Raw genomic sequence first — 24,735 nt, 5'->3', positions numbered from 1 at the left:
GCATGTCCACATGTTTCAATAAGCGTGACTTTGGTTCTACAACCTTCTCTGGTCCCCCCTGGGAAAGACAGAGCGGGGGTCACATTACTGTGCCTCCAACGAGCACAACAGGCCTGGACTAGTTCTAAATGTCACTTAAAATCAGTTAATTTACCAGAGTAACCCACAGATTAACCTAGGAAAAGTGACAAGGCTAGGTGGGCCATGGACTGGGCCACTGGGCTGGTATGCAGTCTGCATTGTAAAAGGATTCCCAGGAGAAGGGCAGGCAAAAATCTGCCCCACTGTGGCTCTAGTCCAGGAAAACACAGCATCTTTGGATAACTCGTCTGCCCAGGGAGGATGCCTTTTTATAACGCATACCACTAAATCAGATTAGCTGAAAGATGGGTGCTGGAAGTTTCTCCCAAAAATCATCCAATGAAGTATATTATCTCATACTCAGAGAGAAAAAAAATCCAGCAAACCTTTCATGTTCTCACAGATGAGAAATACTAATGCTATGAAAAATTATATTGGTTGTCAAATTTAAAAGGAATCTCAGTAAGTACAAAGACAGATGTCTAAGTAGAAATATATAAAATAAACTGAGTTATCTGGCACTGAGACAAGTGGAAAGTCTTGATATCACAGACCCAAATTTTTAATTTAATGGCAGAATCACAGCAGGTGTAGTTAAACATACTATACTAAAATTTTCTTATAAAATTCTGTTTTAGAAATCCAGAGTTATTTACATCACACTTACATATGTGACCACGATCCCATCATATTCTAATTAAAATCATAATGTACTTTATATATATATTATACATAAATATTATATAGTGAGCTATATACAAACATATATGACATAAATGTTAAAATATCTGCTTCATTTTTAAAGTACTAGTATGTGTATCTGAGAAAATTTTCCCACATAAATAACTAATGAAGCAACATGAAACAGCTTCACCAGGTCAATTCCCATCCTAACTTCTTTTTTTGGTCCCTCTCCTGCTTTATATTTTCATCCTTTGAAGAAATGGTCGTATCTTTTCTTGTAAGTTAGTTGAAAGACTAGTTCTTGTGAAAGAAGGAAGACAAGCAAGTGAAGCGATAAAAGGAAACCCACCTATGGACAACAGTAACTCATGAGTTGATTTTTAACAAAGCAGAATCCTTACTACTTCAAAATATTTGATATGAAAAATTTTATTCTACTGAATTAAAAGACATAAGTTCCTCTGATATGGTACATGCATTTGAGTAGCAGATATTTTTCAAAAACACTTGATAAACATTTTTTAAATATTATTAAATGTAAATATTATGTTTTATATCAAATCTTTTCTTCATATATGGATGAAATGTAGTATTGTACCTAACAGGAAGTTTAGAATAACTGACTTTACAGAGTATCATATATTAATTAATAAACTCGTATTCTAATTACTTACTATTAAAATAATTAAATACCTTTTGTAGACTGGTAGGATTTAGCTGAGTTTTGTCTATTATTTTCACAGCAACCTAAAAAAAAGAGAATCATTAAAATATATTTGAGAATACATATCTTAATGAATAAAATTTATAAGGAAAACATCTTTTGTTTCATCCCCAACTAGATATAATTTAGCTGTATTTGGTGTTCACATAATTGGATGGTAAAGTTTTGATAATTAGGCAGCCTTAGAATATATTCTATTGACCCAAGTCTTTAACCTATTTGATTCTGAGTCAGTGAAATTACACCTTTGTTAAAGGCATTCCAGGTTTCCCCTTTTAAAGTAAAAGTCATCTGTATCTTCATCTTTTACTCATGATCTTGATAAGTTACAACTATCAGAGGGGAGAGGCTTATAAACTTTTAGTGAGTTAAGTATTATGTGGGTAGAGAGATTGGACACCCTAACTTCCTTACAGCAAACTAACAGAATGGATTTAAATGTCCTCTAAGTCTCTGTCTAATACAGCCTGTGTCCCAACAGCTCCTGGGGTCAAAATGGTCAGAGAGGACTAAATTTAACCGTATGTGACAATAATATTATGTATAGAACAAAATGGAAACTTAACAAAAACATTTTATGACAGATTTTTCATAATGTCCTAACTGGATCCAGTAAACATTATATAATATAGAGTGTTAGATGTTTAATTATTTTTAGTCTTTATTATATGTTATTAAATATATTAATTATTATTTTAAAAACAAATTTTGCTATATAAATACATCTGATTTGAAACACATGGGATTTTAGAAACCCGATTCTCTTATTATCTGAGAAAAACATCTGTATAACACTTGCTCAATGTGGTTTCTAAATAGATAAAAATTAGTGGGTGACTTTCTACACATTTATACCTAATTTACCTCAAGCAGTAATTTAAAAAAAAATTTTATTGAGGTAACAGTGGTTTATAACACTATATAAGTTTCACATGTACAACCTCATTTTCTGCTCCTGTATTCACTGCAGCTTAAGCAGTAATTAAGAAGAAGTTATCCTAGCCCTGTTCATGGGGTCAGGTAAAAATCAGAAATTTTTACAGAAGCCATATAATGAAAGACAGAAGTCTGAGCAAACCTCATCTGCAGCACATCTGATTTGTGAGATGCTAATACATAAGGACAATTCTTCTGTGCCATGTATAGATAACTCTATCTACATACATTCCATTCACACATATCCCAGTGTTTACCATACTGCAACTGGTACTTATTCCCAGAATCAGCTGTAGGAAAGCTTTTGTAACGAGATTCTGGAGAGGTCTAAGTAAATATTAAAAGGAATCATGAAAACTTACCTCTCTACTAGTTAGAACATGTCTTGCCAATTTCACTTTGGCAAAATTTCCCTTCCCTATTGTTTTTTGTAAACGGTAATTTCCAATGTGAGGCTGTTCGTCTGTTGCTGATGTAATGGAGTTTCTACACCGAGGGATGTTCTGTCTGCTACTTGATTTGGTCGGCTGGATATGGGGTTCAGTATATCCATCCACAGATGTATGCTGAGAAAAAGGTTACAAGGTTTCACGGTTAATTAAACTACATGATAAAAGGATCCTTTAAAAAACTACAAACAATTTTCATCAGTAATTCATCTCCAATGAAAATAGATTGTACTACACGATTTTAAAACATTTTGAGCATTCTGTTCATAATTTCTACTTGACTTTAGCTCCCTTTGCCAGTGGGAATATAACCATTTAAAATGAAATGTTCTGCATAGCTTTAGGTATATGCTTTTGATTTAAAACAAATACAACTGGTTAGATAGCCAGGAGCCCCAAAGACCATTACTCCTGAAAGGGTGTTACCCCTGTGGGTTGAGAGGACAACACAATCCAAGACTGCTTCATTAAAATGGCAGAACGTCTTCAATGCCAAGGCAAACAACCTCCTGAGTATGGCTCTGTTTCTCTAAACCAGCCCAAGTACTTGTCAGGTTCACTCTTTCATTTGCTGGGCATATAACTTGGCCAGCTGACCTAGCAGCTTCCCACTGTAGGTACACCTCTAATCAATTCCTGCCCAGTCCCCTCACCACCTCACCATGCCCAAGCAGGAGCTATCTACAGCCCGGCCTGAATCCAGTACCTAACATCCACTGCATTCCTCTTCAGTGCCCTTCTCAAGGCAGAGATGTCACTTTGTCTCCTAGTCTCACGCTACCCCACAATCGCATTGAGTAGCTGACTCTGTTCCCCTGCAGACTCAGCACCTCAAGTCCCAGGTAAAGCTGCCTAAGGAACCCTGTTTCCCCAGCTCTGATTGTTCCTGCTCTTGTCTAGTTTTGTCTGCATTCTGACATAAATAAAATTTCTCTCTCTTTTTGTGAAAACAAAGAATGTAACATCTTTATCTAACTGGCATCTTAACAATAGCTGAAGATGAGTAGAACAAATTAGCAAAAGAAGGGGATAATTTTTATTTGCAAAGTAACTAATTCAGACATACATTGTCCCATCTACACCACCAAAAGCTTGTCTAAAAAATTCTGATCAGAAATTTCTTAAAGGCAACTTCGAAGACGACTCCATTTACGAACCTCACGCAAAGCATGACTCACGGTCGTTTCTCTACTTGTTATTACTTTCTGATTTTTTTAAAAACTCAGCTCACGGTTGAAGGATTTTTTGTGTTTTACACACACTTGCAGCCTGCAGCCTCAGTCTGAGTTAGTGTCCTTCTGGTGTATTTCCACTGCAAACTGTACTTCCATGGATCTCAGCGTCCATTCCACTGCACTGTCATTACACATTCACTTCTTTGTCCCAGCCACCCTACCACGAGCAATCTGAGGGCAGGGACATTTTCTTTTTACCTTTATATACTCACCACATTGCAGAGTGCCAGATACATAGGAAAGATTCAATAAATCAATAGTTCTCAAAGTGTTGTCCCTGGACCACTACCATCAGCATCATCTGGGAACATGTTAGAAATGCAAATTCCCTGACCCTATTCCACACCTACTGAATAAGAAACTCTGGCAGTGGAATCCAGCAATCAGTGTTTTAACAAGTCCTCCAGGTGATTCTGATGCAGGCCAAAGTTTGAAAACTACTGCAGTAAATAATGCAAGAAGGTGGTAAATACAAAGTTATTCATTGGCTCTCAGAGACTTTTCTATTATCCGAGCATAAACAAGAGATTTTAACTATAATCAATTTCTAACAGTTAACAGATTGCTATAATATTTCCTACAAAAAATACTTCTCTACCTGAACTTGTTCTGTAAGGACTGTGGATTTGTCTAACACTCAAAATCTAATCTCCTTCTCAACAAAGATTTCTATGCCTTTTCATAAAGCAGAGTTGATTATCCCTCTCTTCTGTTGCTATCTTTATATCTAGTAAAAACTTCTGTTACTGAACTATCACACCACCTTTTAAGTCCTGTCCATGGTCTGTTTTCACTGTTAGACCTAAAGCTCCTTAAGCCCCAGAAGTTAATATGGTGTTAGGCACAAAAAAGATACTAAATACATACTAAGTTGAAGAAATTTAGGGTCCTTGTGCTCCTGACACCTATACTCAGAATGACTTCTGAGGAATGATGATTTATTTCCTTGCTGTCCAGGTCTTTGATGCGTGTAACAGCAGGATGAGTTAAAATATCTGAGTTGTAACCCAGCTCCCAATGCTGGCTGCAGAGCATATCCTCAAATAAACCAAACTATGACAGACTGAATTATTAGCTCCAAATTTTCGCAACCTTTGCCAGGTAACTTTCCAATGTTCTCCCACTGAAGACAGGGTATGGTTCTCACTCTTTGGGCATCCAGTCATGTGATTTGCTTTGGCCAACAGAATGAGTTCAGAGTGGGGCTTCCCTGGTGGCGCAGTGGTTGAGGGTCTGCCTGCCGATGCAGGGGACACAGGTTCGTGCCCCAGTCTGGGAAGATCCCACGTGCCGCGGAGTGGCTGGGCCCGTGAGCCTGTGCTCCGCAACGGGAGACGCCACAACAGTGAGAGGCCCGCGTACGGCAAAAAAAAAAAAAAAAAATATATATATATATATATATATGATTTCCTAACTTTCAACATTAAGCATGACCATTTTAAGAGCCAATCAACTTACACAGAATGCATTTATATGAGTCTTAAATTAGAAATTAAAATAGAATATATAGCACATGTTTTATATTATATAATTCTAATTATAAAACACCCACCCAAACAAATATTCCTCCCCTCAAACCCTCATCTTTCCTTTGGACTGCCACAGCACCACTCAGGAGCAGAATCTTTCCTTGAAGAAACTTTGTGAAGGGTAACTTGGGATAACTGATCTCACCCCTTCCTGATCAATAGATTCTTTCTCAAATAGGAAACCTGGAAAAAATGTTTAATTTTTAAATGTTTAATGTTCATGGGCTGAATTTATAGTGTTAATAAGAACTATCTCAGCCCTAAGGCTGACAGATATAAGAAATTATGTGAGCTCCATTATATAATATCTGTAAGTTTTAGTGTGCATCTTTAGCTGAAAATACAAATTCAGATCTTGTATTTTCTTTCTTCAAGTTGTCCACTCAATCCAGTAGACACTGAACTCCTTTATTTTTCTGCAGCAGTGGCAACATGACCCTAAAGCTGGCCCTGAGTACACAGCATATTCAAAGTAATTATAGGTAATGGTTCCATTAGTTCTTCAAAGCTGCATCCCATGGATTAACAGACTTCAGTTCCTGAATAATACTAGAATTTTCCCTGCCTTCAATACCGACTGAAATGAAATAGCTACTCACTAGCCATGCATCCTTGGGCAAGTTGTTTAACCTTTATGTGCCTGTTTCCTAATCTGTAAGAGGCAGCTAATAATAAAGCTTACCTCATAGTCATTCTGAGGATCAGAAAAAATAATTTCTGTAAAGGTGTAAATAGTATGTAATAAGAACCATGTAAGTGTTTGTTAATTAAAACTACACTAAACAAATAAACAAAAATACCCCATTTCCTAGACCAGAACACTAATCCCAAATTTCTGCTATTTCTCTGAGTGTTTGTTGCCTGCAACCACTCCTGGTACGAATATCAGTCAGGTTTCTTGTCTGCAAGCAACATAAAACAACTCAGGCTAAGTCAAATAGAAAAGAAAGTTTTGGAAGTCTACTCGTAGATGGAAAAAATCCTGAAGCATGAAACTTATATTCTAGTGAAAGAAAACAAGACTATGCAAATAGCCAAAATAAAATAACTATACTTGGTAATAGGGGGCAAAAAGGAAATAAAATGAGATGATGTGACAGGAATGACTATGGAGGGAGTTGGGATGAGTGATACCTAAGATAGAGTACATGGAATAAATGATGTTTGAGCTGGACCTGAAAGATGAAAGGAGCTAGATAAACAGGGGAAGAGCAATCCAGACAGTGAAATGAATAAATAGAAAAATCCCAAGGTGAGATCATACTTTGTAAATTCAAAGAAGAAACGTACCTAATAAAATGGTACATTATATGGGACATCTTTTCAAAGGGCTACATCTTGAAAATTCAGATGTCCAACTGAATACTATTGGAATTCAAACTGTTTTAAGTTACAGATATAAAGCCCTGTATATTTGACCATACAGAGTCAGATTTAAAAGGCAAGAGCAGGTGCAGCCTGCTTACTAATAGGTAATGAATGAATAAGTGAATGCATGAATGAATCAAATAACAAATAAATGATAAAAAGAGAAACCATTAAAGATAAGCCACATCTCTATCTCACAACCTAATTTCTTTCTAGGTAGTTCTTCTCTTTGGCCTGAATCAAACAACTGTTTAGATCAAAAGAAAATCTAGCTGGGACTAGGATTTCCATTTTCATAATTTTTTGCTAAATGAGAATGGCAATACCCTAGTTATCCAGAGGGGAAATGGTAAAAAAAAAAAAAAGCTAACAATTACTGAAGGGTTACTGTGTGCTAAGAGCTGTATTAGATGTTTTACATGCATTACCTCTTCTAATCTTCACAACGGCTCTGTCAAGAAGCATACCATGATGACCTGTTTTATATATTTATTTAATTTATTTATTTTTGGCTGCGTTGGGTCTTTGTTGCTGCACGCAGGCTTTTCTCTTGTTGTGGCGAGCGGGGGCTACTCTTCGTTGTGGTGCGTGGGCTTCTCATTGCGGTGGCTTCTCTTGTTGCGGAGCACGGGCCCTAGGCGTGCGGGCTTCAGTAGTTGTGGCACGCAGGCTCAGTTGCTCCATGGCATGTGGGATCTTCCTGGACCAGGGATCAACCCTTGTCCCCTGCATTAGCAGGCGGATTTCTAACCACTGTGCCACCAGGGAAGTCCCTGATGACCTGTTTTAGAGATAGGGAAAATAGTGGCTCAGAGAGGTTATGTACCATTAGACCCGGACCCTTCTAGTTAATGCCAGGTTCTACATACGTATCAATTAAAGTGCATATATGTGTATGTTGGGGTGGGTTGTGATACTTATGGAGCTTCTACCTCCATGTGCTTTTCTCTGGATAAAAAATCTCAAAAGCAAAAGCAAACAAAAAACTACTGGACATATTTTATGCTATTCCTAACATTGCTAATGTAATGGTCATCTAGAAAGTTACCAACTCCCAGGAATAATATTGACCACACTAGTAACATATCAAAAAGAAAACTGGCATTCATTTCATTTAAACTACATAGTGAGTAGAGTTAGCCAAATAGCTGGAATTCTGAGGAAACAGAGATGGTTGTCCTATTTTTGAAAAATGAGATGGTTATGCTCTAAGTGCAAGTAAAAGGAAAACTTTTTTTTTTTTTTTTTGCAGTACGCGGGCCTCTCACTGTTGTGGTGTGTCCCGTTGCGGAGCACAGGCTCCGGATGTGCAGGCTCAGCGGCCACGGCTCACGGGCCCAGCTGCTCCGCGGCATGTGGGATCTTTCCGGACCGGGGCATGAACCCGTGTCCCCTGCATCGGCAGGCGGACTCTCAACCACTGCGCCACCAGGGAAGCCCAAAGGAAAACTTTTTATTTTGGGTGCAGCTTTTTAATTGACTAAACTTTTCTGACTTTGTTGTTAAAACCAGAAAGTAGCCTGGAGATTACAAAGTTCACGGCAAACTGAATGTGGTTTACAAAATCAAAGCAAAACAGGCACCTTAGAAGTCAATCAGCATCTAAACTTCCACAATTTTGCTCACTGTATTCATGCCATAGGTAAATATACCTTGAAATTAGGTCCCAATTTTAATTGCTAAACTCAGATCCTCCCACAAGGATGGATTACACTTAGGTATTTTCCTAGGCAAGGAAGATATTTTTCCACATGTTGCCTCACCTGCTTGGATAAGGTTTATTTCTTTTTATTATTTTCACTATCCATCAATGATTGTCAAATCAGATATTAAAAAGGACAAGTACTACCTCTCCCCAGACACAGAATTAGTGACAAATGAGTAGGAAGCACTCTCCCACACGGCACTCACAATGGAGTTTGGGAATGCAGGGTCGACAGAAAGTCATCAAAGTAACTCCAAAGCCTCTGGCTTCCTCTTATTTTTTGAACTATATCTCCCATCTCACTACTCAGTGATTCGTTTACTCACTCATTCAATCAACAAAAATTTACTTTGACCTACTATACACATATCCTACAGTGCCAGAGAATTGAGAGAAATCTAAATATAAAAAGTCCCGGTCCTCATAAAGTTTACATTTTAGCAGAGGGAAAGGTAAAAGGAAGAGAGAAGGGTAATACGTATGCAAACCAATAAAGAGATAAAATGCCAACCAGTGGTTCATGGTATAAAAAGAGAAACCAGGGAGGGTAAGGAACTGGAAAGTAAGGGTGGTCATGGGTGGTCTCTGATGAGATGACATTTAAGAAGAGGCCTGAATGAAATGAACGAGTCTAGAAATCAACAGAGGTCTGGGCTGGAGATATTAATTTGTAAGTAATTCCTTGCAAAAATAAGTACTTCACATTCATCTTTCTCTTTGAAACATCTAAGTTGAAAAATAAAATTACATTTATATGTTGTCTCTTCCCATGTGTGTGTGTACACATAAACACACTCCCCCAAAATCTATTCATCTTGATCCCTTGAACATTTTTTTCAAGTTGAGGATAGGTATTTTCCAACCATGAAGAAGGAGCAAACATGTACCAGAGGATAAGAAAACCTGTTAATTTTCAAAATGGATTTAGATTTTCTCCTTTGTGAATGTCCTCTGGCCACACTTGAAAAGGCGATACTGACTGAGGGGGATACTAAAAAGAGAAAGAAAACAAACTCTCTCCAAATTATTGAACAGTGAATAAATATGGTTCATTATTCTCAGCTATGGTTAGCATCATGGTTTTATTTTTATAAAACCATATCAATTTATTAAAGCTTACTCTAACATCAAAGTAAATCATGATCTTTTATAACAGCCACTGAATCTACTGGGTGACTGAATATTCAAATGTTCCTGAGAAGTCTTATCATGTATTAGACCTGAAGTTAGGGATGCCACAGCTCACTTCCCAGGACTCTAGAACATGCTGCTTTTGCACACCACAACTACTCTTTGGTCAGCTGATAGCACCATTACAGGCCATGACAATTTAGAACCAATAACCAAATTTCTATTTCTCAAAGTCATTTTTTAAAAAGCAGGGAAATTATGCTTCCAATATTGGATAAATAGTTTGTATCTGACTAACCGATCAGCAGAAAAAATACAATCTCTAGACAAAATATTAAAAACAATTGTTTCGTGGCCTAGAAGAGCCACAAAAAGCAGGCAAAAACTGACGGGAGACTGATCTTTGTAAAAAGGGAACCAAATAGGGTGAAATTTTTAGTTTTACAGTTTCTACCTGGGGGCAAACTCCGGTCCACCTATTCCTAGTGACTGAAATTTAAGCACAAAGCAACAGTCTTACTGGCTAAGGGAGTCAGAGGATGGAGCTGGGGGCTAAAAAAAATTGACTGGAGAGTGATAAAGGAAACTGGCAAAAATAAAGTCACAAAGAATAAAACTCTGAAATCTTTATATAAACTACAGGTTCTTTACTGAGCCCTAAACCAAATGTGAGCAAGAGAAACTCCAAGGAACATGTCAGAAGGAGACAGCTAGAAAGTTAAGGAAATAACAAAGATTTGGCTGTTGCCCACCGTAGGGAAGGGAAGGCTAAATTTGAAGTCTGAGTTAAGCCAAATTAACTTCCTGCTAAATCAACACTATTTAGAGGAAGATAACTAAATCCGGAGTCTCTGTATAGTATTATCAACAATGTCCAGTGTATAACCAAAACTTACTAGATACGTGATGGAACAGAAGAATGAGACTGTCAAGAGAAACAGCAGTCAATAGAAATACAAACCAAGATGTTCTAGAAGTTGGACAACAGGCAAGAACTTTAAAGCAGTTATGATACATACATTTCTAAAAGTAAAGGAAAATATGATTGGAAAATTCAAACAGATGGAAAATATCAGCAGAGAAATGGAAACTATAGTAAAGAAGCAAATAGAAATTCTAGAACTGAAAGTACAATACCTAAAAAGAACAATTCACTGGAAAGGCTTACAGTAGACTGCAAAGGAGAAAGGGTCAGTGAACTTGAAGACAAATGAATAAAAATTAGCCAGTCTGAAGAACTGAGAAGAATAATTAGCCAATCTAAAGAACTGAGAAGATTAAACAAAAATGAAGCAAGTGCCCCTATGATCTCTGGGTCAATATCACACAGACTAACACATTTGTAAATGGGGTACTAGAGAAAGAATACGAAGGAAATGAGGGAGAAAAACTTACTTGATGTAATAATGGTCATATAATTCACCCAAACTGTGAACTCCAAGCCGGATAAATTCAAAGAAAACCAAAAGTAGGTACATTACGGTCAAACTGCTAAAAACCATGTATAGAGGGGGAAAAAATCCCTAAAAGGAGTCAGGGAAAAACAACACAATACATACAAAGGAATGACAATACAAATGATAGTTCACTTCTTATTAGAAAAACTGGTGCTCAGGTGACAGTGGAAGTTTTTAGATGTGCTGCAGAAAAAACAAATGCAACTCCATATCCTTTACCCAGTGAAAATATTCTTTAAAAAAAAGAAGGCAACTATTGTAAATCAACTATACTTCAATAAAAAATGTAATAAAGACAAAATAAAGACATTTTTAGATGAACAAGAACTGAAAGAATTTGCTGCCAGAAGACATACGCTATACAAAATGCTAAGGATAATTTTTCCAGCCAAAGGGAAGTGACCATAGATGGTAAGCTGAATCTACAGAAAGGAAAAAAGAGCTCTGGAAATGATAAATATGTGGGTAAATATAAAACAGCATGTATTTTTTCATCTCTTAATTTCTTTAAAAGACATATGACTATTTAAAGCAAAAAAGTATAACACCATACTGTGAATTTTATAACATAAGCAGATATATGTGAAAACAAAAGCACAAAGGTCAGGGGAATTAAAAGATTCTTATAAGATTCTAACATTTTATCTGAACTGGTACAATACTACCCTACGTAGACTGCAAAAATATATGGGTGCGTTCTGTAATCTCTAGAGCAACCACTGGGGGAAAATGCACTGGAAAAGATACAGAGGCACTGGTAAGTCAACAGAGGAATTAAAATAGAATACTAGAAAATATCTGATTAACTCAAAAGTAGACAAGAAAGAAAAAAAGAGAGGAACACCACCAACGAAAACAAGAACAGATATAACAAAAAAACAAAAGAGCAAAATTAAAGACAGCAAACATCAAAAATTATATTTAATGTAAATAAAAATTTCAATTCAAAGAAAGGATTAAATGAATTTTTAAATTAAAAGACATACTTAAAGTATGAATATACAGATAGATTGAAAGTAAAATTATGGAAGAAGACATACTAATGCAAACAGTAAGCAAAAGAGAGCTAGAAAAGCTATAATAATATCAGACAAAATAAACTTCAATACAAGGAGTACTAACAAAATAAAGACACATTTCATAACGATACAAGGGTCAATTCATTAGGAAGCTATAACAATCCTAAATATGTATGTGCCTAATAACCGAGTTTCAGTAAACAAAAACAGAAAAGGGAAAAAATACACAAATCCACAACTACAATTGGAGATTTTAACAACACTCTCAATAGTTTAAAGAATTTCACTCAAAACACAGTAAGGGTAAGGAAGATCTGAACACACTATTAATTTAAGGTAGGTTACAGGTTTCTTGAAGCACACAGTTCACAGACTCCATGTCAAGAACCCTTTTCCAGATCTTTAAAGCTCTACATATCAAATTTAATTACCTTACTGGAAAACTGTACACAGATATTGACAACTTTGGCTTGTCAAAGAACAACTTAAAGAACATCTACATGTTGTACAAACGCATGACTGAAATGAAAATATCATTAATAATGATAAATGCCTACTTCATAAGGAACCCGGCAATAAATGAGTTTAATTGTCAGAAAAATTCTCTCAAATGGTATGCTTCCTTTATTATGTTATCATACGATAATGCCTCCTTCATTCCCCAATTTCAGTATTCAAGGTGAAATTTCTTTTTAAATAGTGCAGTGGTGAGTTGCACTTCAGTGAAAATAGTAGTTTTATGAGTGTCAAAAACTTACACAGCAGAAAAAAGAATACTTACTGAAAACGGAAGCCCTGTGGATTCTCTTCCCTGTGTGCCTACAGCACTTGATGGGCATACCTCATTAGCCAGATTCATCAGAAAAAAAGGCAGAAGACTCAAATCAACAGAATTAGAAAAGAAAAAGGAGAAGTAACAAATGACACTGCAGAAATACAAAGGATCATGAGAGATTACTACAAGCAACTATATGCCAATAAAATGGACAACCTGGAAGAAATGGAAAAATTCTTAGAAAAGTACAACCTTCCAAGAATCAACCAGGAAGAAATAGAAAATATAAACAGACCAATCACAAGCACTGAAATTGAGACTGTGATTAAAAATCTTCCAACAAACAAAAGCCCAGACCAGATAGCTTCACAGGTGAATACTATCAAACATTTAGAGAAGAGCTAACACCTATCCTTCTCAAACTCTTTCAAAATATAGCAGAGGGAAGAACACTCCCAAATTCATTCTACGAGGCCACCATCACCCTGATCCCAAACCAGACAAAGATGTCACAAAGAAAGAAAACTACAGGCCAATATCACTGATGAACATAGATGCAAAAATCCTCAACAAAATACTAGCAAACAGAATCCAACAGCACATTAAAAGGATCATACACCATGATCAAGCGAGGTTTATCCCAGAAATGCATGGATTCTTCAATATACACAAATCAATCAATGTGATAAACCATATTAACAAATTGAAGGAGAAAAACCATATGATCCTCTCAATAGATGCAGAAAAAGCTTCTGACAAAATTCAACACCCATTTATGATAAAAACCCTGCAGAGAGTAGGCATAGAGGGAACTTACCTCAACATAATAAAGGCCATATATGACAAACCCACAGCCAACATTGTTCTCAATGGTGAAAAACTGAAACCATTTCCACTAAGATCAGGAACAAGACAAGGCTGTCCACTCTCAACACTATTATTCATAATAGTTTTGGAAGTTTTAGCCACAGCAGTCAGAGAAGAAAAACAAATAAAAGGAATCCAAATCAGAAAAGAAGAAGTAAAACTGTCACTGTCTGTAGATGACCTGATAGTATACATAGAGAATCCTAAAGATGCTACCAGAAAACTACTAGAGCTAATCAGTGAATTTGTTTCAGTAGCAGGATACAAAATTAACACACAGAAATCTCTTGCATTCCTGTACACTAATGATGAAAAATCTGAAAGAGAAATTACGGAAACACTCTCATTTACCATTGCAACAAAAAGAATATAATACCTAGGAATAAACCTACTTAAGGGGACAAAAGACCTGTATGCAGAAAACTATAAGACACTGATGAAAGATATTAAAGAGGATACATACAGATGGAGAGATATACTATGTTCTTGGATTGGAAGAATCAACGTCATGTAAATGACTGTACTACCCAAAGCAATCTACAGATTCAATGCAATCCCTATCAAGCTACCAACAGCATTTTTCACAGAACTAGAACAAAAATTTGCACAATTTGTATGCAAATACAAAAGACCCCAAATAGCCTAAACAATCTTGAGAAAGAAAAATGGAGCTGGAGTCATCAGGCTCATGGATTTCAGACTATACTACAAAGCTACAGTAATCAAGACAGTTTGGTACTGGCACAAAAACAGAAATACAGCTCAATGGAACAGGACAGAAAGCCCAGAAATAAACCCACGCACATAAGGTCACCTTATCTTTGATAAAGGAGACAAGAGTATACAGTAAAGAAAAGACAGCCTCTTCAATAAGTGGTGCTGGGAAAACTGGACAGCTACGTGTAAAAGAATGAAATTAGAACACTCAGCAACACCATACACAAAAATAAACTCAAAATGGATTAAAGACCTAAATGTAAGGCCAGATACTATAAAACTCTTAGAGGAAAACATAGGCAGAACACTCTATGACATAAATCACAGCAAGATCCTTTTTGACCCACCTCCTAAAGAAATGGAAATAAAAACAAAAATAAACAAATGGGACCTAATGAAACTTAAAACGTTTTGCACAGCAAAGGAAACCATAAACAAGATGAAAAGACAACACTCAGAATTCGAGAAAATATTTGCAAATGAAGCAATTGGCAAAGGATTAATCTCCAAAATATACAAGCAGCTCCTGCCGCTCAATATCAAAAAAACAAACAACCCAATCCAAAAATGGGCAGAAGACCTAAATAGACATTTCTCCAAAGAAGATATACAGATGGCCAACAAACACATGAAAGGATGCTGAACATCACTAATCATTAGAGAAATGCAAATCAAAACTACAATGAGGTAACACCTCACACCAGTCAGAATGGCAATCATCAGAAAGTCTACAAACAATAAATGCTGGAGAGGGTGTGGAGAAAAGGGAACCCTCTTGCACTGTTGGTGAGAATGTAAATTGATACAGCCACTATGGAGAACAGTATGGATGTTCCTTACCATATGACCCAGCAATCCCACTACTGGGCATATACCCTGAGAAAACCATAATTCAAAAAGAGTCATGTACCACAGTGTTCATTGCAGCTCTATTTATAATAGCCAGGACATGGAAGCAACCTAAGTGTCCATCGACAGATGAACAGATAAAGAAGATGTGACACATATATACAATGGAATATTTCTCAGCCATAAAAAAAATGAGATTGAGTTATTTGTAGTGAGGTGGATGGACCTAGAGGCTGCCATACAGAGTGAAGCAAGTCAGAAAGAGAAAAACAAATACCATATGCTAACACATATACATTGAATCAAAAAAAAAAAAGAAAAAAAGAAGAGGTTCTGAAGAACCTAGGGGCAGGACAGGAATAAAGACACAGACGTAGAGAATGGACTTGAGGACACGGGGAGGGGGAAGGGTAAGCTGGGACGAAGTGAGAGAGTGGCAGGGACATATATACACTACCAAATGGAAAACAGCTAGTGAGAAGCAGCCGCATAGTACAGGGAGATCAGCTGAGTGCTTTGTGTCTATCTAGAGGGGTGGGATAGGGAAGGTGGGAGGGAGATGCAAGAGTGAGGAGATATGGGGATATATATATATGTATAGCTGATTCACTTTGTTGTACAGCAGAAACTAACAGCCCATTGTAAAGCAATTATACTCCAACAACGATGTTAAAAAAAAATCAAAATAAATAAATAAATAAGCTATGTTCGTTGTTTTTTTTTTTTTTAAAGACATAATGCCATTGCACACTTAATAGACTACAGTGTAGTGTAAACATAACTTTATATATAGTGGGAAACCAAAATCTTCATGTGCTCATTTTACTGCAGTGGTCTGGAACCGAACATCTCTGAGGTCTGCCTCTACTATACAGAGATCCAAGAAACCTAAAGAAAATCTTCACCACTATCACTCAGTAACATTAAAGAATTATCATTACGGTCATTTAGGTATATGACCTAAGAAGGCAAAGTTAACTATACAAGAAAAATATTACAACTTAGCACTTCAATTTGAAAAACATAAGAGTAGCTGTGAGTGATAAGCCATATAAACACAAACAAGAACATCCCTTGAAACACTCAATATTATAGTAGTGCTAGATGGACCAGCAATGCTTGTTAAGAAGAAAAATGCAGTGGAAAGATTTATTTGTATCATCTTTCCACTGCTGACCTGAATATAAACCTAGAAAATGCATGTAAATAAATAAAGTATCTTTTGGAAGTACTACTTGCGCTCAACAAAGCTACAAGAGAGGAAACATCCTTAACAATCAATTACATTCTGAAAGAATCATTTAGTGAACTCTTAACTCATCCTTTCATATTCAGCTTAGACATTACCTCCCAGGAAAAGCCATGCGTTGTATAGCTTCTATTCCACCCTCAACTAAGCTGGGTTCCATACCCATTTTTGGTCTTTTTATAGTTATTTCTAGCAATGTATTGTCCCAAATTTTAAAATTAATTTTTACTAAAATGATATATGCATATGGTAAAAAAGTCACCTCTAGTAGGTTACTAACCAAAAATATCAGTCCCCTGTACCAGCGTTTAAAACGTCAAGCCTGCTCCCCAGTGCCTTTTTCTTTGTTTTTTTTCCTTCTAAAATTGACTTAAATGTTTCTAAACAAAATGCTTTCATTGCTAATTCTTAGTTCATCCATCAGACATTCTCTCAATTTCCTACTACTGTCAATTAGGATTAAGATCTTTAGCCTCTCATCTTCCTAATGTAATATGATTAAATTTTCAGTTAAAAAAGTATTGTTTACATGATTATGATTTGTAAATACTTACTCACTGGAAACCAAGTAGTATATTATGATGCTTCTATTAAACTTTCTTTTTTGGCAGCTTCCTTGTGGAGTAAATAACACATAATGAAATTCACCAAATTTAAGTATATGAGCTGTGACAGACATATAAAGTCATGAAACAGAACATCGATTAATATGTAAAACATTTCATCATGTCAAAAATTTCCCCGTGCCCCTTTGCTGTCAATGCCCTCCTCTCATTGATCTGCTTTCTGATACTATACTCTTGCATAGATAACACCATGCAGAGTTTAACCTGTTATGTTCATTGCAATTACTGACATATTTGGACTTATTTCTGTATTTTGTTCTGTTTTTACTTTAAGTGTCTTGTCTTTATTTTTCTCTATATTCATTGGATTTTCTTTGTTTCTTTTTTTCTTCTCCAGTGATTTGGAAGCTCTACCTCCTGTGTCTATTCTACTGTTGATTATTTTTTAAAATTTAGGGGTAAAAGTCAAGGTGCAGTGGGCCGGGGAAAAGTGGAAAGTGAGGAAATGGAGGCTGCTAGGGCAGATTATGACCCTGAGAAGTCTCCCTGTGAATTAGAGGCGGAGTATGACAGCTGGGGAAGAAAGAGGGGTGTGGAATTGAAGAAGGTTACTGTTCATTTGCATGCTGTTTTAAGATGGAGGAGACCTGAGCATGTTTAAATCCCAAGGGAAGGATCCTGTGGAGAGGGAGCTGCTGACGAGAGGAGAGAGGGAAAAGATAAGTGAAGTTCCTGGGAAGGTGGACAGTGAGAAGATTCAGAGCACGCAGATGGAGAGATTGCCCTTATGCAGGAAGAAAGACATCTCTTCTCCTGTAACAAGTAGAAAGGAAGAGAATTTAGAGATGTAGAAAAGTGCATACATTTAATGGTAGAAAGCTGAGGGAGTTCCGATCTGATGGCTCTTACTTTCTCTGGGTGGTTGAAGGTAAGGTCACCTGTTAAGAGTGAAGAGAGGCCACAGAGGTTTGCAGAGAGTTAAAAAAAGATTTGAAATCTCTTTAGAAAAAGAAAAAACAAGTTAACCAAAGAAACCTGCTGTTGGGTAGGGCTGCTGGGCAGTACTGACAGCCTAGTTGAGATCAGTGACCATGAATTTATTATGGCTCTAATCTGTCCTGTTGTGTCATTTTTTTTTCCAGCAACACTCAAATGCACACAGATTACCAAGGAAGCACATAAATGAATTCATCCTGGCCTGGAGTTTGTCAAATAAGTACCACCAAAGAGAAAGCGGCAAGGCAAGACAAGTTAGGTTATTGGCAAGTTACTGAGATGACGGGTCATAAATCTAAGCTAGATAATGGAACACACAAAAAATTGATGGATGGGGAGTAGAGGCCAATATATTGGAAGGCTCAGTGAGATCAGAGAATAATTACAGCAAGACTAGCTAAGAAAGCCACCAGATGGCCAAGTACCTGTAGTCACAAATCCAGGTGCTTAGACTGGTGATAACTGGAAGGACAATTACCAGATGCTACTAGTATAGAATGTTTTGTTAAAATCACCAAGAATTATTCTGCATATTTTTCAGATTTTTTTACCATGTGCCTATTCTATTTTTAAATGTTTTAAAGAATTGCATTAAACTTCATAGCCATATTATTAGAAATTATTTTTAATTATCTATAATTTTCACTGATTACATTATTCATGGTAGTTTCTTACATCCCTCCATTTCTTTTCCTTAGGTTCGCTTTTTCTAGTTTGTGAATTTTTTTCAGATAGGTGATACACTTTCTAAATCGTTGCAGCTAATTTTTCTTTAACTTCTACAAACAATAATTCAATTGGAAACAGAATAGGGTACAAAGAAACTTTTTCCCACTTACTCCTGTATTTGTTCAGAAGGTTGAATTTTTTAGAATCATGACTTACTGATAAACAGAAAGTCATTACAATTAAATGGTGACCCATGAGTGACAAAATAAAAGTGAAAATATTTTGACAAAGTTTGTCTAAGGAATAGATTCAAATACAAAGGAGAATTAGTGAGATGTCAATGTTAGCATTTTATATCAGAGGGAAAATAATAGACTATTCAACAAATGGTACCATATCAACTAGGAAAAAAATAAGTTGGAAGTCTAGGAGTGATGCATTACTTCTTACACCAAAATAAACTCCCAATGTATTAAGGATATAAATGTTAAAAAAGAAAAAAAAAACAACCCAAAACAAAACAAACAAAAAGACAAAGAAGCTGTAAAAATGAGCAGTAGAAAAAATAAATGACAAGCTAGCAACTGTTTTTATAGTCTCAGCATGGCAAATGCCTTCCTAACTATGACACACAATAGAAGCCGTTAAAAATTTGTTAAATTTGACATCATAAAACTTTTAAAAGCACAGGAAAGTTTTTAAAAAGTCTTCTTAAAAGATATTCTGCGCTCATGGATTGGGAAAATTAACACTGTTAACATGCCTGTACTACCTAAAGCAATCTACAGATTCAATGCAACCCCTATCAAAATCTCAAGAACATTTTTCACAGAACTAGTACAAAATATTCTAAAATGTATATGGAACCACAGAAGACCCCAAGTAGCCAAAGCAAACCTAAGAAAAAAGAACAAAGCTGGAGGTATCACACGCTCTGATTTCAAACTATATTACAAAGCCATAGTAATCAAAACAGCTTGGTACTGGCTGAAAAACAGATACATAGTTCAATGTAACGGAAGAAAGCCCAGAAATAAACTCACACATATATGAATAATTAATTTACGACAAAGGAGCAAAGAACATATAACAGGTAAAGGACAGTCTCTTCAACAAATGGTGCTGGGAAAACTGGAGAGCCACATGCAAAAAATCCCAAAAAAACCAAACAAACCCCAAAACTAGGCCCCTATTGTACACCATACACAAAAATCAACTCCAAATGGATTAAAGACTTGAATGTAAGACCTGAAACCATAATACTCCTAGAAGAAAACATAGGCAGTATGTTCTTTGACACAGGTCTTAGCAATATCTTTCTAGATATGTCTCCTCAGGCAAGAAAAACAGAAGCAAAAATAAATAAGAACTACATCAAAGTAAAACCTTCTGCACAGCAAAGGAAACCACCAACAAAGCAAAAAGACAACCTATTCAACAGGAGAAGAAATTTGCAAACAATATATCTGATAAGGGGTTAATATCCAAAATATACAAAGAACTCATATAACTCAACAACAACAAAAAACAAACAACCCAATTATAAAATGTGCAGAGGAGCTGAACAATTTTCCAGTGAAGACATACAGATTGCCAACAAGCACCTGCAAAGATGTTCAACATCACTAATTATTAGGAAAATGCAAATCAACACAATGGGCTATCACCTCTTGCCTGTTAGAATGGCTATTATCAAAAAGGCAAGAAATAACAAGTGCTGGTGAAGATGTGTAGGAAAGGGAATCCTGGTGCACTGTTGGTGGGAATGTAAATTGGTGCAGCCACTATGGAAAACATATGGAGGTTCCTCAAAAAATTAAAAACAGAACTACTATATGATCCAGCAATTCCACTTCTGGGGATATATCCAAAGGAAACAAAAACATTAACTCAAAAAGATATCTGCACTCCCATGTTTATAGCAGGATTATTTATAATAGTCAAGGCATGGAAACACCCTAAGTGTCCATCAGTAGATGAATGGATAAAGCAACTGTGGTATACATATATACCCTGGGATAGTATGCAGCGATAAAAAAGAATGAAATCTTGCCATTTGCGACAACACAGATGGACCTTGAGAGTACCATGCTAAGTGAAATAAATCGGAGAGAAAGACAAATACAGTATGACTTCACTCATATGTGAAATATAAAAAATAAAATAAATGAACAAACAGAGCCAAACAAAAACAAACACATAGACACAGAGAACAGAGTAGTAGTTACCAGAAGGGAAGCATGAGGAGGAGGGGGGCAAAAGGGGGAAAGGGGATCAACTGTATGGTGACAGACAGAAACTAAATTTTTGGTGGCGAGCACATGTACAGTATACAGAAGTAGAAATTTAACACTCTACATATGAAACCTATATAATGTTATAAACCAAAACCACCTTCAATAAAAAATTAACAAAACCTCAATAAAAAATTAATGTAAAATTTTTTTAAAAAAACCCTCGGGCTTCCTTGGTGGCACAGTGGTTGATGCCGATGCAGGGGACACAGGTTCGTGCCCCAGTCCAGGAAGATCCCACAGCCACTGAGCGGCTGGGCCCATAAGCCATGGCCACTGAGCCTGCGCGTCCGGAGCCTGTGCTCCACAACGGGAGAGGTCACAACAGTGAGAGGCCCGCGTACCACAAAAAAAAAAAAAAAAAAAAAAAAAAAACCCTCTCCTGAAATCAAACTAAAAGAGAAATAATAAACCGAGAAAAAATATTTGTAACATGTGGCCAGCAAATCGTTCATTTTTTAAACACTAAAACCTTTGGCAAATCATTAAAAAAAAAAACACTCAAAGAGAAAATGAGAATAAGCAAAGGATAGGTATAAATAGTTCACAGAAAAGGACAAATACATCACTTTCTAACATATTTTTCATATGACAGTCAATCATAACAAGTCAAATACAAATTTGTTAAGCTACAATGACATACTATTTTTCATTTATCAGATTAGCAAAGATTAGAGTCTGACAGCATTAGCTGCTAAAGCTATAGTAGAAATATGTACACTCAAATAGCACAGAGTGAAAACTAATACAAATTCTACATAAAGGAGTTTGGCAATATCTATCAAAGAAATTCCTATTATCATTAGACTAGAATTACTTCTAGTAATTTATGTTACAGATACAATCACAAATGATTCAAAACAATGAACTCATACAGAGAAATCTACTGCAGCATTTTCTGTAATAGCAAAACATAAAACAAGTGTCAATATTCAACGATAGGTAACTGACCATGTATGTGTGGTAGGTATGCTCTTTGTATGTGTGTGTGTGCCCATGTACAAGCATCCCCATGCTTCGATAAGAAGAGAATATTTTCAGGAGATTACACAAGAGACATAAGTGTAAGTAGTTCTCATTTGGGAGAGGAATTAGGGTACTGGGAATCAGGAATAGAGGGAACACTTTCTTTTTCTAATGTACCTTTTAAAATATTTGGAATGTTGTTCTATATGCACGTACATTAACTCTTCAATATAATGAAACAAATGATTTTTTTTCAAGTTTATCTAAGAGAATGGGCAAGGGAAGAGGGAACCAGCACTTATTGAACGTTCACTCTGTACCATATGTTAACTGGTTGAATAACATAATCAAATTCAATCCAATAAGTTGCATTATTGGGATTCAAACTCAGGTGTAATAAACTATAAATATAGTTGGAGACATGTTTTTAAAAATTAAAAATTGAAGTAGAACTTTTGGGGGCAAATGGTAGGTGACAGCACATTTGTATAATTCCTTCTTTATAACCAACCAAAATTAATGAAGTATGAAAGAAACAAGTAATAATCATAATAATGTAGCCACAACCCCATTTCTCAAACTTCAAATTAATAAAAAATGCCAACTGAACAGTTTCAGAGGGGCCTTACTAATAACCCCTAACTAGAAGGGCTGATGACCAGATGTATAGGCAGACCACCCGAAAAATGGCAGATGGGCTAGTTGCTACCTGAAAAGAACCATGTGGTGAGATCATCTTAACTTTCTCCAACTCAATTTCCTAACTAGTAAAAAGGATTGTAGATCTTCTCATTCTGGAAAGAAAGACCAAAATCCAAGAAGTATTCCCCAATGGGCTACATGTGACTCTGAAACCCTTAAAATTCAGTGAAACTATTCTAAGAAATTACACCTTACATGAGGTTACCTGATTCCATCTGCGCCAACCTCCACCATAATCTCAATCCCCTTACCACTCACCACTTCCTTCAAGCTACTAAGAACTGAAAAGAGGCTATGAACCCATATATAATGAAACCCAGCTGTCAGCTCAAGTTCTATTTCCACTAAATGGGGAAACAAGTCAAGGAGAATTCACACACATTATTCTTGAGCAAAAAGCACGTCTAGATAAAATTTCCCATCCAAAGGATGAACTATAAGTAAAAGATTCCCGCACTGTACCTATGCTTAGACACTGGATGGCGGGGGAGGCAGGGGGACTATAGAGAAATCAGGAAGAATTACTCCAGGAAACGGGAAAGAAAAAAAAAACCCAACACTTCAGCTAAACCTTCTCTACAACATATACACACAGTTGCTTGTATTTGCAAAAGAACACTAGGATAAACTGAAAACTGAGGAAAATGGTTACCTATGGGGGAGGGAGGGAACGAAAATGAGAGACTGGGAGGGAGTAAGACTTCACTGAATACACCTTGTTACACAGCTTCAATTTAGAAACCATGTAAATGTTTTAAATATTCAACCAACGAAATCAAAACTAAAAGTAAAAAGTAATCCTGAAATGTTTAAAACAAAATGAAACACATGAACTTAACTATATGTCAAATTGGTAAAACAACCAAAAAGAAAAAAATTCCTTTAAGTGACTTTAGAACTGTGTTTGGACTGCATATCCTTAGAGCAACAACACTTTTAGACAAAGAACTGTTAAATATCATTCAGTAGTCTGATTAATAGTGATATTATTTGGAGACTCCATTTTATATATGTATATATACATATAATATGATAAAGCAAATAATCACAATACGTATTCATGTTATTTTAAAACTTCAGTATAAAATCAAAGTAAAATCATGTAGTATTAAATTTGAAGTACTACTATCAGTATGAACTCATGCTTTTTTACTTTAACAAAATGCCTACTTCCTGATCCTGGCCACAAAAAAGGCCTAGAGACGCAGACAACCGAGTTACAATGGCACCCTCGTTAGAAAAATGGCTGATTCCAGGTCTGGGGTCAGGAGATTTACAAGATAAACCTGGGACACATCTTGTGCCAGAAGCAAGAAAGGTGGCAATTATTAATGAAGTTGTGTCAGAAGCCAGCCTGACAGGGCTCCCAGCGTCCCTCAGCTGTCTACTAAATAGCAGAGCTGGGATTGAAACCCAGGGAGTGTGGCTTCAAGAGTCATGTTCTCAACCATTATTCTAGACCACCTCTCAAACAAGAAATATTAAGAGGGGAGGGGGCAGAAAGAGATGAAAACCAGAGACCAGAACAGAGGAAAAATATCGTACTTGACTCACAAGCATCTCTTAAACGAGTTGATCCTTCTTTCCTCCCTTAAATTCTTTCTTTACTTTGCTTTCACATATTCCTCCTGCCTAAGGGCACCTTTTCAGACCTTGTTGTTTCCTTCCCTTCTCCCCAACTTCCTAATATTGAAGGGCTCCAGGAATTCAGACCTTGGTACTCTTTGTCGTCTCTGTCCACACTATACTAACTCCCTTAGTGATTCC

General features: G+C 36.3%; 1 protein-coding gene across 4 annotated transcripts in view; it reads right to left on the bottom strand.

Annotated features, from left to right (window-relative positions):
* The window catches only part of MARK1 (microtubule affinity regulating kinase 1), a 144,155-nt gene that overhangs the window by 63,224 nt on the left and 56,196 nt on the right, over positions 1–24,735 (bottom strand). For all 4 annotated transcript variants that reach the window (XM_060127228.1, XM_060127229.1, XM_060127231.1 and 1 more), the window contains exons 2-3: positions 2,788–2,991; positions 1,459–1,512 (exon numbers count right to left, since the gene is read on the bottom strand). In XM_060127228.1, coding sequence (XP_059983211.1) covers positions 1,459–1,512; positions 2,788–2,991 — 258 coding nt within the window. The remainder of the gene's footprint in view (positions 1–1,458; positions 1,513–2,787; positions 2,992–24,735) is intronic.

This window comes from Lagenorhynchus albirostris, chromosome 2, assembly GCF_949774975.1.
Source record: "Lagenorhynchus albirostris chromosome 2, mLagAlb1.1, whole genome shotgun sequence".
NCBI classification, from domain to species: Eukaryota; Metazoa; Chordata; class Mammalia; order Artiodactyla; family Delphinidae; genus Lagenorhynchus; species Lagenorhynchus albirostris.
This window is presented reverse-complemented; position numbering and strand designations above follow the sequence as displayed.